General features: G+C 36.1%; 1 protein-coding gene across 1 annotated transcript in view; it reads left to right on the top strand.

The window, feature by feature from the left end:
* The window catches only part of LOC108523058 (low-density lipoprotein receptor-related protein 1B-like), a 140479-nt gene that overhangs the window by 87709 nt on the left and 37295 nt on the right, over positions 1 to 15475 (top strand). The window contains exon 11 of the mRNA XM_017863549.1: positions 3622 to 3726. Within this exon, the coding sequence (XP_017719038.1) occupies positions 3622 to 3726 (105 nt within the window). The remainder of the gene's footprint in view (positions 1 to 3621; positions 3727 to 15475) is intronic.

Below are 15475 nucleotides of genomic sequence, written 5' to 3'. Positions count from 1 at the left end.
ATCCTTTTTTTTTTTTAATCTGACTTTGAACATTATGATCTAAAGCAAACAGAAGGAATAATGTGTTCTGGGAATTAACTAAAACAAAAATCTTCCAAGTTGACTTTCATTGCACTGCCTTTTACCCTTTGGCTTTAAGATTAAGTGAATGGAGAACAGAACATCGCGGCTAAAGGGTGGTGCCATTCAGTTTCTATTGTGAAACAAGTCTATGCCACTGAGGTTAGAGATCAATCCTCACTCCAGACCTCTTTTAACAGCTTTTTAAAGGAAGGGCTTATAAAGGACTGGACTCTATCACTTGCCTTGCTTGGGAGTATAATAAATAAGAATATGAGATAGGAAAGCATGCCATAAAGTGTCCATGTCACAGCTTCCACTGAGAGCTCACCAAGGGTGCTGGATGAGTTATGTTGCTCTGCCAAACAAGGCCCAATAAAATTTTATTGCAAACAACATCAACTTTTTAAATTTACTCTCATTTTAGAATTTACTCTAAATATGATTTGTATTATCATTATGAATGACATTTACACAAACCTGCAAAATTGGGATATTTGAAAGTACATTTTTTAGTAAAGTAATTGAAAATATGATTGATATATAAATATCTGCCTTGGATAAGTACATAAAAGTGAAACACACTTTCATATAAACTATCCAAATCATGTTTCCTCATAAAGCTCATTTGTTCTTTGTGATGAAACTGTAACATGACAGAACTGTATTTCAATTAGTGAGTGTACATTGTTCTCTATGTCCTGTGCACCATATCAGGATAAGCTACGGAATCTTCTTTACAATTCTATTCCACTTACCCCAGAGATCATGGGCTATCATATGAGAAATGGTGTGAGCCAAAGTTTCCTATTCATTTTACCTTGGAAAAGCTCATGTGGATGTGCAGAGCCTCTTCCCTTTATGTAAGGAAGAAAGGGCAGAGCTCAGGGCCCCTCAGTATCACTTGCTATCCAGTCAAAAATGCCTTTTCCTAAACAGAAACGCCAGATTCTCACAATGAGCAGGCTATTGAGGTGCAGCATAAGAGTTTGTGTTTTTTAAATGGTCTTTTTGGAAATGTATATGTAAGAATGGATAAATAACAATTGCTAACAATGAGGAGATAGTGGAACTTTTAAAATAGGGAGTATAGTAATACTTGATTTATTAAACAGGCTATATAACACTTGAACATGACAATACAAACATAATTGTTTGGATTTTCTGAAATGTGTTAGCAGATTAAAGTTCGTTTTTATTTCTATGATACTTTTCACATTAGCATTAAAATGAAGTTACGGTGCTGTTGGAATTTCTGTTTCATAGGTAAAGAACAGATAGTAAAACAAAATTGCAATAAAATTAATCATTTTTACTTAATTAGGAAAATTCAAGCCATCAAGTATATTTGTGATTACAAATAGGCAGTTGTGTTTCTAATGAACAGCCTATGAACTGTTAAGTAGAACAGGTACTCTATCAAGTATAGTGAGTATAATCTTTAAAATAGAGCCCATTGCATATTTTTCTCTTTTCAGGAAATCAAAGTGAATACTGGTGAAGAAAGACTTGATCATAATCTTGAATAACCTAAATTATGTCTTTTTGATGAGCGTTGTCATGGGAATTATTTGTGTGGACTGAATAACTAGTAATTAACTTTTGGAAAATGATACATTACATATTCTGTGTGTGTGTGTGTGTGTGTATGTGTGTGCACATGTGCTGAATGCCTCTAAAAAGAAAATTATTATGAAATATGAGCTGCACTCTTTGATGTATTGTAATGATTTAAACTATTTGTATTTCACGTTTAAAATGTCTACAAATTTCTATCTTCAATTTAGGATTCAAACAAAAACTTTAGAAGGAAAAAGAAGCAACATATTCTGTATCCATTGGAAGCAGAAGTTTCAAAGCAATCAGTTTTTTTTTTTTTTTGTCCCTTTTAGGTTATTTTTGTTATAAAGTTATCTTTTTTTTTTTTGTAGAAAATCATTTAATGTATAATGAGCTAATTTTCCCTTTTGAGGCCGTTCTTTTGATAAAACAAGAAACTAATTTTTTGACCTGAGGATTTTCAAAGAGGCTGGGCATGGAGGACAAGTAAAAGTCCCTTAGATGCACTTAGTCTATCAGACACCAATACCACTGATTGCTTATTAATTCACTGCATCCATATTAGGGTGCCTCTATAGGTTATAAAGGATGGGATGGTCTGTACAAACTTGAGACCACCCTCCCCCCTTCTCTATGTCTTGTTCTGTTTCCCTATATATTTATTTCACATCTTGTACATAGTTACACTGCTCACTGCTTCTGTTTACCGTGAAAAGAAATGTGATTTCACAATCTAAGCTTTTCAGAAATATCTTCAGATTAAATACCATTGAATGTTAAAAGCAGTTGAGGGAATTTCCAGTAGCTGCACAACCCACATGAGGTCAAATAAACATGCACAGAATAAATGAACTACATGCCAACCAATTATTTTTAGGCATCTCGCCTATCATTAGAAATCACCCTATGACAGACGTACTACAACAGATATCCATCATGGAGAGGATCAAAGTGATCAAGCGATATTGTAGCCGGATTATTTTGTCAAGGTTATGTCCAGATGCACTGTGATACCATTGATTGTTTCATAGCAGCTAATACTGACATGACTACATATTCAGAATTGCCAGCATGATCTCCTGTTAATTCTGGTTTTGACCCACAGAGTAGGTCCCTGGATAATTTGAAATGTTGATGCACATTTCTGCATTCACTCAACAGTTTTCACTGTCCAATCTAATTGTTTGAGTATTTATTTAAAAAATGTAACATGGCAAGTAAAAAATATCTCTGTTTTCCCAGTATTATTATGTTTATTTTACGATGTAGCAGTAGTTATTTATTCTTGTCCCTAACATGCAATGTGACTTTAAACTTAGAAACATTTTGGTAAGTTTTCAAGAAAGCCTGTCTCATTACTTTGTTGCCATATTGCACATTGCCCCTATAATATAACTGTTTTTTTAGTTGTTGTTGTTGTTGTTGTTATGAACTACTCCATGTTTTTTATGTTAGAATAAAATAGTTCAACATTAGTTACAATACATATTCAAAGAGAAACAGTGGAATAAAATGGCTACAGGATAACCCTCCACTTTCTTCTGAAAAGTGGGATCTAAAAGTCCTAGCATTCTTTGAAACAGATTTTCACTTTAGAAGAAAAGCTAAAGCACTTTTTTCCAGAGTACTTGATCATGTGGTTTATCATTCACACAGACATCACCAAACCCTACTTACATGAAAAGGAACAAGATATTGATGCCAATGTCCCCTGGAAGTGTAAATGATAGACATTAGAGTATATTTTTTCACACAAATGTTTATATTAAATGAACTGGTTGAAAATTTGAAAATTATCAGAAGGAAAATTTTATGGCATCATTCTAACTTAAATTAAATAAAACTGCCTCTAGTGAGTCAAGTCAGATGTCCTGAAAACTTCCTTTTAACCAGCCACTCCATCTCTCCTATATGATGAATATTCTCATCCACAGAGAGTTTATGTCAGTTTTCAGCAATAATGTTGGCAATAACAACAAAATTTTGTCTTTTTTGTTGCAGCTGCACTAATGGAAAGATTGCCTCTAGCTGTCAGTTATGTGATGGCTACTGTTACAATGGTGGCACATGCCAGCTGGACCCCGAGACAAATGTACCTGTGTGTCTGTGAGTATTTAATCAAGTCATTGGCATTTTATAATAAGACTTTGTATTACATGAAATCCCCGTTCTATTATTCTCCTTTCCTGGGGTAATTTTAAATGAGTGTTTCATGGACATCTCTGATCAAGTATTGTCCCTCCTCAGCTCATGTGCTGCAGAATCTCCTCTTTCATCAAATTGCTAATGATTTCATGAGGAAGAGCTCATTCTGTTCTTAGCATCATACCATTTCAGACATGCATAGACCTTTGAACTTGGAAATGCCAGAGAAAATTGTAATAATTCTATTGACCTTATTCTCATATGTGAAGCCCAGAGATAATCATCTTTTATGAATCCTTTGGTACTTATGGCCATTTTTTTCAAAAGAACTTGAATATTCTTTCAAACGTATAATGCTATTTGATGTTTGTATGAGACTTAGACTGTTTTATTATGTAAACCTATTAAGCCCCTGGCTCCTTTAGAATAACTTGAGTGTCTGGGTTTCTCAACACCTAGGAAAATATTGGGTATATCCATAGGGTATATTGAGATATACCATTGGGTATATCTCAGGAGCACCTGAGAAAATCTGGAATTTAACATTTTCCCCCCTCCATGATCTGATTATCCAGAGTGGACAATTTGAAATAAAATCATTCAGATTACATGGTCACTGTTGGGAGTTTCATCACTGTTTGACTGGAAGGATGATGCCCACGTATAACCCACATCTGCATCCCGCTCCCGACCTTGTCAGAGTAGCATGTGATGAGTGTGTTTGAGAGAGAATTGAGCATATCTGGGAACCTTTCATTCAAATGTTACTATCTCTGTATGAAATGAATTTAAAACATATTTAGCAACAAAAAAGTCAGACGCTTTATTTAGCTGTATTTTACTGAAATTCTGCAGATGCTCTGTGGGGTTTAAAAGTCAGCGCTGTGACCAGAAAGAGAACCCTTGTGATCACTACTGTCAGAATGAGGGGATTTGCACTTTAACTGCGTTTAATGAGCCGAGATGCAAGTAGGTTTAACCTTCCACTTACCGCTGCGCTTCGTGTGACATCATTTCAGGCCACAGTTCATTGGTTTAAATCATGAACATCCACATGCATTTCACAGAGTATACTTAATCTTGGGGCTCATCTGTGTCATACACACTTAACCTTTGCTCCACTCACCAACAAGTATGTGCACCACAGACTGCTAGAGTGTCTAGAAATATAATACATGTAAAAGCTTGTGGAACTGTTTAATAAAATACATTTGCTAGAAAAGAGTAGCTTTTAATTAGAGAAGTACAGAAGCAGGTGTTTTAAGACTATTTCTGTATACTGTATTTGAAATGCTAATTTTATTTAGTAACTGACTTTTATTTCAAACACAGATGAAGCGCTATATTTTATTTTCCAAAATTTTACTGAGAACTGCCCTACCTTCATCAGTAAGACCCTCTTTACAGATGAAAAGTCTTAGAGTAAGACCTTTTTTACAGTCTGAAAATTTCCAGAAACTTTGTTTCTTAATAGTTTAAATCATTCTTTCTTGATTCAGTTTGTAGTGTTTTGAACACATATGCAAAGTAAACTCATCTACTCTGAGAAATTTCTAGGATCACCTTTGGGGTAACTGTCAATGTTCATCACAATGGAAATTATTTTGCATTGTGCCTTTGAGCTTTAGAGATCGATCACATCTGGCGTATACTCCTTAATAACCAGTGTCATAATGAGTAGCCCTGATTGGAATCTGATCACTTCCAGTAATCTCAAAGTACCTAGTAGTGATTTTAAAGCACAACTGTATTAAAATTCAGATATTTTATTATCAAAATGCTACTATTTTATTCATAATGAGTTGCTGAGACTTGAGGCAGAGGCTTGAGCTGAAGGAGTTTTGTTGTGAAGGTGATACTTGTTGGCATGTAAAGGAAAGTCTTGTAGATCACCCACAGGCCACAGGGACTCTACATCAAAAGGTTTGACCACACTTCAAGTAACAAGTGATTAGGGCTTGAACTTGGGCATTGCAACAAGAGAAAAGAATGAAGAGAACAATAGATTCATTAACATTTCAGAGTTAGTATATCTAAGGTTCTCCTTGGCCAAAATTGATTCAGGTACTTATTTTATTTCTATTTTAGAATACCAGAAATGCTTCCTCTGAATCCCAGTCTTCATTTGTCCTGCCCCTGTCTCACTAATTCTGGGCAAAATATATCCATTTCAGGCCCACCTTTCCCATCCAAAATAGGTCTCAGGATGACTCCCTATCCAGAGAATGTACCTGTGTTACCAGAATAAAATCTCTCACAGGTGTAGCAGCCCACATTAATTTTTTTTCCCACTTTTGCTCTTACTAAGTATCATCAAAGTCATACAATTTAAAATAATTGGCCTATCTAACTAGGAAAAAATATATTAATTGTGGGAGCTTAAAGCAACCTCTCCTACTTTTGTGTACTTCTGTCTCTATCTCTGTATCTGGCTCTTTGGAAATGTGTGTACCTTGGTCTTCTATGCCTTAAAATCTATTCTGATAGTGGGCATAATGTGTATACAATCAACCCTCTATATCCCTACACTCCACATTTGTGGGCTCAACCAAGTGCAAATCAGAAGTATTTGGAAAGAAAATTGTGTCCGTGCTGACCCCATACAGACTTTTCTTTCCAAATTTTCTTTCCAAAATTGTGTCCGTGCTGACCCCGTACANATACCATTGATTGTTTCATAGCAGCTAATACTGACATGACTACATATTCAGAATTGCCAGCATGATCTCCTGTTAATTCTGGTTTTGACCCACAGAGTAGGTCCCTGGATAATTTGAAATGTTGATGCACATTTCTGCATTCACTCAACAGTTTTCACTGTCCAATCTAATTGTTTGAGTATTTATTTAAAAAATGTAACATGGCAAGTAAAAAATATCTCTGTTTTTCCCAGTATTATTATGTTTATTTTTACGATGTAGCAGTAGTTATTTATTCTTGTCCCTAACATGCAATGTGACTTTAAACTTAGAAACATTTTGGTAAGTTTTTCAAGAAAGCCTGTCTCATTACTTTGTTGCCATATTGCACATTGCCCCTATAATATAACTGTTTTTTTAGTTGTTGTTGTTGTTGTTGTTATGAACTACTCCATGTTTTTTATGTTAGAATAAAAATAGTTCAACATTAGTTACAATACATATTCAAAGAGAAACAGTGGAATAAAAATGGCTACAGGATAACCCTCCACTTTCTTCTGAAAAGTGGGATCTAAAAGTCCTAGCATTCTTTGAAACAGATTTTTCACTTTAGAAGAAAAGCTAAAGCACTTTTTTCCAGAGTACTTGATCATGTGGTTTATCATTCACACAGACATCACCAAACCCTACTTACATGAAAAAGGAACAAGATATTGATGCCAATGTCCCCTGGAAGTGTAAATGATAGACATTAGAGTATATTTTTTCACACAAATGTTTATATTAAATGAACTGGTTGAAAATTTGAAAATTATCAGAAGGAAAATTTTATGGCATCATTCTAACTTAAATTAAATAAAAACTGCCTCTAGTGAGTCAAGTCAGATGTCCTGAAAACTTCCTTTTAACCAGCCACTCCATCTCTCCTATATGATGAATATTCTCATCCACAGAGAGTTTATGTCAGTTTTCAGCAATAATGTTGGCAATAACAACAAAATTTTTGTCTTTTTTGTTGCAGCTGCACTAATGGAAAGATTGCCTCTAGCTGTCAGTTATGTGATGGCTACTGTTACAATGGTGGCACATGCCAGCTGGACCCCGAGACAAATGTACCTGTGTGTCTGTGAGTATTTAATCAAGTCATTGGCATTTTATAATAAGACTTTGTATTACATGAAATCCCCGTTCTATTATTCTCCTTTCCTGGGGTAATTTTAAATGAGTGTTTCATGGACATCTCTGATCAAGTATTGTCCCTCCTCAGCTCATGTGCTGCAGAATCTCCTCTTTCATCAAATTGCTAATGATTTCATGAGGAAGAGCTCATTCTGTTCTTAGCATCATACCATTTCAGACATGCATAGACCTTTGAACTTGGAAATGCCAGAGAAAATTGTAATAATTCTATTGACCTTATTCTCATATGTGAAGCCCAGAGATAATCATCTTTTATGAATCCTTTGGTACTTATGGCCATTTTTTTCAAAAGAACTTGAATATTCTTTCAAACGTATAATGCTATTTGATGTTTGTATGAGACTTAGACTGTTTTATTATGTAAACCTATTAAGCCCCTGGCTCCTTTAGAATAACTTGAGTGTCTGGGTTTCTCAACACCTAGGAAAAATATTGGGTATATCCATAGGGTATATTGAGATATACCATTGGGTATATCTCAGGAGCACCTGAGAAAATCTGGAATTTAACATTTTCCCCCCTCCATGATCTGATTATCCAGAGTGGACAATTTGAAATAAAATCATTCAGATTACATGGTCACTGTTGGGAGTTTCATCACTGTTTGACTGGAAGGATGATGCCCACGTATAACCCACATCTGCATCCCGCTCCCGACCTTGTCAGAGTAGCATGTGATGAGTGTGTTTGAGAGAGAATTGAGCATATCTGGGAACCTTTCATTCAAATGTTACTATCTCTGTATGAAATGAATTTAAAACATATTTAGCAACAAAAAAGTCAGACGCTTTATTTAGCTGTATTTTACTGAAATTCTGCAGATGCTCTGTGGGGTTTAAAAGTCAGCGCTGTGACCAGAAAGAGAACCCTTGTGATCACTACTGTCAGAATGAGGGGATTTGCACTTTAACTGCGTTTAATGAGCCGAGATGCAAGTAGGTTTAACCTTCCACTTACCGCTGCGCTTCGTGTGACATCATTTCAGGCCACAGTTCATTGGTTTAAATCATGAACATCCACATGCATTTCACAGAGTATACTTAATCTTGGGGCTCATCTGTGTCATACACACTTAACCTTTGCTCCACTCACCAACAAGTATGTGCACCACAGACTGCTAGAGTGTCTAGAAATATAATACATGTAAAAGCTTGTGGAACTGTTTAATAAAAATACATTTGCTAGAAAAGAGTAGCTTTTAATTAGAGAAGTACAGAAGCAGGTGTTTTAAGACTATTTCTGTATACTGTATTTGAAATGCTAATTTTTATTTAGTAACTGACTTTTTATTTCAAACACAGATGAAGCGCTATATTTTATTTTCCAAAATTTTACTGAGAACTGCCCTACCTTCATCAGTAAGACCCTCTTTACAGATGAAAAGTCTTAGAGTAAGACCTTTTTTACAGTCTGAAAAATTTCCAGAAACTTTGTTTCTTAATAGTTTAAATCATTCTTTCTTGATTCAGTTTGTAGTGTTTTGAACACATATGCAAAGTAAACTCATCTACTCTGAGAAATTTCTAGGATCACCTTTGGGGTAACTGTCAATGTTCATCACAATGGAAATTATTTTTGCATTGTGCCTTTGAGCTTTAGAGATCGATCACATCTGGCGTATACTCCTTAATAACCAGTGTCATAATGAGTAGCCCTGATTGGAATCTGATCACTTCCAGTAATCTCAAAGTACCTAGTAGTGATTTTAAAGCACAACTGTATTAAAATTCAGATATTTTATTATCAAAATGCTACTATTTTATTCATAATGAGTTGCTGAGACTTGAGGCAGAGGCTTGAGCTGAAGGAGTTTTGTTGTGAAGGTGATACTTGTTGGCATGTAAAGGAAAGTCTTGTAGATCACCCACAGGCCACAGGGACTCTACATCAAAAGGTTTGACCACACTTCAAGTAACAAGTGATTAGGGCTTGAACTTGGGCATTGCAACAAGAGAAAAGAATGAAGAGAACAATAGATTCATTAACATTTCAGAGTTAGTATATCTAAGGTTCTCCTTGGCCAAAAATTGATTCAGGTACTTATTTTATTTCTATTTTAGAATACCAGAAATGCTTCCTCTGAATCCCAGTCTTCATTTGTCCTGCCCCTGTCTCACTAATTCTGGGCAAAATATATCCATTTCAGGCCCACCTTTCCCATCCAAAAATAGGTCTCAGGATGACTCCCTATCCAGAGAATGTACCTGTGTTACCAGAATAAAAATCTCTCACAGGTGTAGCAGCCCACATTAATTTTTTTTCCCACTTTTTGCTCTTACTAAGTATCATCAAAGTCATACAATTTAAAAATAATTGGCCTATCTAACTAGGAAAAAATATATTAATTGTGGGAGCTTAAAGCAACCTCTCCTACTTTTGTGTACTTCTGTCTCTATCTCTGTATCTGGCTCTTTGGAAATGTGTGTACCTTGGTCTTCTATGCCTTAAAATCTATTCTGATAGTGGGCATAATGTGTATACAATCAACCCTCTATATCCCTACACTCCACATTTGTGGGCTCAACCAAGTGCAAATCAGAAGTATTTGGAAAGAAAAATTGTGTCCGTGCTGACCCCATACAGACTTTTTCTTTCCAAATTTTTCTTTCCAAAAATTGTGTCCGTGCTGACCCCGTACAGACTTGAGAGTCTGTACGGGGTCAGCACGGACACAATTTTTCTGTGCAGACTTTTCCCAAGTCGTTATTCTCTAAATAATACAGTAAAACAACTATTTACATAGCATTTACATTGTATTAGGTATGAAAAATAATCTGGAGATGTTACACATATAGCGGAGGGTGTGCATAGCTTATATGCAAATGCAATGCCGTATTTTTTATCTGGGACTTGAGCATCCGAGGATTTTGGTATCCAAGGAAAGTCTTGGAAACAGTTCCCCACAGATACTGAAGATGACTCTACTGCATTCCTCACCCACTTAAACCATATAAGAAGCAAGGAAGAATTACACTCTGTTATTGTTCATTCATCAATTTATTTACTAAATATTTAGTAATAATCTATGATGAGTGAGTCTCTGTAAAATTTTGAAGACAATAACAGCTAAAACTGACCTAGCAAATACTCTGTACCACGTACTGTGTTAAACCCTTTACACATTTTATGTGTGAAGATAGACTGCTAACCATAAGTATTATTATTATCTAATTGTTATTTCGTTTTCATAGATTACAACATTAAGGTCACACACTAGAAAGGGCTGCATGTCTGAGACACAGACCAGCCCCGTTCAATTCTAAAGTCCGTACCCTGATTATAATTCTTACACTGCATTGCAGTCTTTATGCTGTAACAATCTCAATAGTTTTTACTTTAGAGGAACTTAAAATTCATTTTGGGAAGATGAATGCCTTTTAGAAAATTAAAATATCTTTTGATAATTATTATAATAGAAATATGACCAAAGTGCTCTGGGAAAACAATTGAATAGAGATGAATGAATGATTCCTAGTGGGAGAGTGGGAGGCTTTATACATGAAGACACATTTTCACAGTATTTTTAGAAAACATATTGTAGCCCGGCGCGGTGGCTCAAGCCTGTAATCCCAGAACTTTGGGAGGCCGAGACGGGCGGATCACGAGGTCAGGAGATCGAGACCATCCTGGCTAACACGGTGAAACCCCGTCTCTACTAAAACTACAAAAAACTAGCCGGGCGAGGTGGCAGACGCCTGTAGTCCCAGCTACCCGGGAGGCTGAGGCAGGAGAATGGCGTGAACCTGGGAGGCGGAGCTTGCAGTGAGCTGAGATCCGGCCACAGCACTCCAGCCTGGGTGACAGAGCGAGACTCCGTCTAAAAAAAAAAAAAAAAAAAAAAAAAAAAGAAAACATATTGTAGTTTTATAGGAAAGAACGGGTTGAAAATCTTTTTCAAAAGAGGGTATAGCACAATCAAAGGAGAATAGATCTAAAAATAAAAGATAAAGGTAGCTGAGAATAGAAAAAGGTTATATGCACAACAGAAGAAGAGAAGGAAGAGATATGTTGCGGACAGTTTATTAGGTACATTTTGTGCCATGACACAAGAGTCGGTTTATGGAAAGAGGATTAGAAAATTAAGGTTGGAACCCTCAGAAATACCACTATTTTGCTACTGTCTCAAACAGGAGTCAACAAAAGTAAATGAGAAGATTTAGAAGTTGAGGGAGATTTACTGAAGAGTAGATTTCTACAAATCAAAGGAATAGAGTGCCAATGAGTATCAACTCCAGACAGTTCAAAGAGGACAAGTGTTATAAATGGTTTATTGGATTTCTCAGTTAGACAGCCAGTGTGAAAGCACTGTTTTGGAAGCACTATAAAGATAGAAACCAGACTATAGTTAAATAATTAAAAGGAGAAGAAGTTGTGAAAAATGTAGATTATTTTCTGAAAACTTGGTTATGAATTAAATGAAAAAAACAGTAAGTAGTATCTAGAGGAAAATATTTTTATGACAAGAAAGACTAATGTATTTAAGAAGACTGTTTTGCACTGTTCAAGGCCTGCTGTTAGGACCTGGGAAGGAGAGAGAGATGGTTCAGGAGGATTTCACACTCATGTTCCTCAGATTTGAAATTTCCAGAATATGTAAGATTGCCCTTGTTTTACCTAGGATATTTATAAATCACATGGTACTAAAATGTAAATGAGTATAAGTAAAATGTAAAATAAAGTGTCAATGATCATGGACAATAAAAAAAAAAAAAAGAGTCCAGCTAAGGGAATATGAAATCCTCAGATATCTTTCTAGTGGTCAATTTTCCTCACCAGAGGAGATTTTGGAAATAGTTTTTAGTCACGGATCTCAATTGGCAGTGGTCATGTATTGTTAATGAAAAGTAAGTATGCACTGTTTCATCTAAAAACCTTTACAGGAAACAGACATTGCTTTCAGGGATACAATATAGTGCTTGCTTTAGTTTTGCTGGTAATATATTTTTATTTTCTTCATAGATTGAAAAACTATTTGAATTGTGCAAAACTTACACACTTTTGGACTATCCATATAGTATCCAGATCTATGAAGGTGATAGTTTTTTTTCACATAGAAATGTTATTACTGTAGCCTTCAATTTAAGGAATAAATTTGTTCCTTGAAAGGATTCACTTTTGTCTCCTGATGGTCATTTTACTTATAACTATGTGTAGAATAAAAGAAAACTCCAAGAGAAGCCTAGAAAAAAGAATAAAACTAGTCTTTTTTCACATTTATTTGTGGGACATTTTTACATTTATAAAAGTAGATATATTGAATAATATTAAAACAATGTATTTTTTAAAAAAATCTAATGTGTTATTTTGACAATGTTTGTACTATTAAATAAGTTTTATTGTGAGCTATAGAAATCACTACTACTGTGAAGAATTATTGAACTCAATCGTAACTTGACCATGACTTCCTACCTTCTAAGATTTCTCCCTAATGTTAGACTGTTATTACATCAATTTTTTTTTTTTTTTTTTGGCAATCTTACCTCCCCAGCATTACTTCTCAGCAATATCCAAAATAGATTTCATGCTCCGAAACTAAAGAAATGTAATTACCCTACCTGCCCCACTACTACTATCCTATTGACACGAACACAGGCACACACACGTGTATACTCACTGCATAACACAGCACCATTCCACACTTAGGTGTCTATGCTCAAATAGCTCACTGAACCCAAATGTGGCTCCTACCTTTTTTTTCTAGTTAACCCTTATTGTCTCATTTGTCTCAACTCAGGTATCCCTGTGTGTGGCACATAGCTAGTGAATAGTAAATACTGATTGAATTGGACTTAAGATCTCAAACTAAATAAATTAAATTTCATTGAGAAAATAACATATATGTATATACATATATATGTATATACATGTGTATGTATACATATGTGTGTATATATACGCGTGTGTATATATACATATGTGTGTGTATATATGTACATATATACATATATATAGGCAATTTTTTTTCATTTTATGGGCTGAATTGTGCCTCCCTCTCCCTGAATTCATATGTTGAAGACCTGATACCCAGTATCTTGGAATGGGACTGTATTTGGAGATAGGGCCTTTGAAGAGGTGATTGAGTTTAAAATGGCCAGGTGTGGTGGCTCATGCCTGTAATCCCAGCACTTTGGCATGCCGAGACAGGCGGATCACTTGAAGTCAGTAGTTCAAGACTAGCCTGGCCAATGTAGTTCAAAACTAACCTGGTCAACATAGTGAAACTCTATCCCTGCTAAAATTACAAAAATTATACAGGTGTGATGGTGCATGCCTGTAGTCCCAGCTACTTGGGAGGCTAAGGCAGGAGAATGGCTTGAACCCGGGGGGCGGAGGTTGCAGTGAGCTGAGATTGCACCATTGCACTCCAGCTGGGGTGACAGAGCAAGACTCTGTTAAAAAAAAAAAAACCCAAAAAACAAAACAAAAAATGTTTCATTATGGTGATTCCAAATCCAATTTGACTGATGTCTTTGTAAGAATAGTGATAAGAACAGAGAGGGAGGTATCAGACACATTGTACACACAGTGATGACCTTGTGAATGAACAGACCATGTGAAGGCAGCTCTCTGTAAGCCAAGAAGAGAGGCCTCAGAAGAGACCAAAATGTGCTGACACCTCAATCCCAGCCTTCCAGCTTTTGAGAAGATTAACTTCTGTTGTGTAAGCCACCCAGTCTTTGTGACTTTTATGACAGCCATAGCAAACTAATGAATATTTTGATACCAGAATTGTGGTGCTGCTGTAACAAATACCTAAAAATGTGATTGTGGCTTTGGAGTTGGGTAATAGGAAGAAGATGGCAGAATGTTGAGGGACATGTGGAGAAAAAAAAAAAAAAAAAAAAGACCTCAATTACTTTTAAGAGATTATTGGATATTAAAGTTACTTCTGGTGAAGTCTCAGAAAGGAGGCACATGTTTTTGAAAACCAGAGGAAAGGTGATCCTTGTTAAAAGGTGACAAAGAGCTCCACTGAACTCCGTTCTGTCTAGTGTTTTGTGGAAGGTAGAAATTGCAAGTGATTAATTTTACATTTAGCAGAGACTATGCAAAATGTGAAAGTCATGGCCTGGTTTCTCCTTGCTGCTGATAGTAAACAATGAGAGGGGAAAGATAAACTGAAGGAATTGTTAAGTGAAATTAAAAATTTAGAAAATTCTAAGCCTCGTCATGTTGCAAAATTAAGTAGAAAGTATGTTTTGAAGAAGAAATCAAGGGTATGGCTGAACAGTCATTTGCTATAAAGGATTATGGGTGTGACTCATGGATTCAACCACCTCAGCATTAACTGCTGCCATATGTACTAAAGGGGTCAGAGAAAGGGTAAAATGAAGGAAGACCACTGGATTTTTGATGTATCACCAGATGCAGTTTGGCTGGCAAATCCACTGGTGGCCAGTCTATTAAGAACATATTTTCAGACCAGGTGTGGTGGCTCATGCCTATAACCCCAGCACTTTGGGATACCTAGGTAGGCGGATCACTAGAGCTCAGGAGTTCAGGCCCAACCTGAGCAAAATGGCAAAAGTTGGCCCATCTCTACAAAAAAAAGATAAAAAATTAGCCAAGCATGGTCCTGGAGCAGTGACAGACACCTGTAATCCCATCACTTCAGGAGGCCGAGGCGGGAGGATCATGAGATCAGGAGATGGAGACTATCTTGGCTAACATGGTGAAACCCCGTCTCTACTAAAAATACAAAAGAATTAGCCAGGCATGGTGGCGGGAGCCTGTAGTCCCAGCTACTTGGGAGGCTGAGGCAGGAGAATGGCGTGAACCCGAGGCGGAGCTTGCAGTGAGCTGAGATCCGGCCACTGCACACTGCATTCCAGCCTGGGCAACAGAGCGAGACTCCGTCTCAAAAAAAAAAA

This window comes from Rhinopithecus bieti, unplaced genomic scaffold (genome assembly GCF_001698545.2).
Source record: "Rhinopithecus bieti isolate Rb0 unplaced genomic scaffold, ASM169854v2 scaffold_72385, whole genome shotgun sequence".
NCBI classification, from domain to species: domain Eukaryota; kingdom Metazoa; phylum Chordata; class Mammalia; order Primates; family Cercopithecidae; genus Rhinopithecus; species Rhinopithecus bieti.
The sequence above is the reverse complement of the archived record's forward strand: the minus strand, read 5'-3'. Positions and strand labels throughout refer to the sequence as shown.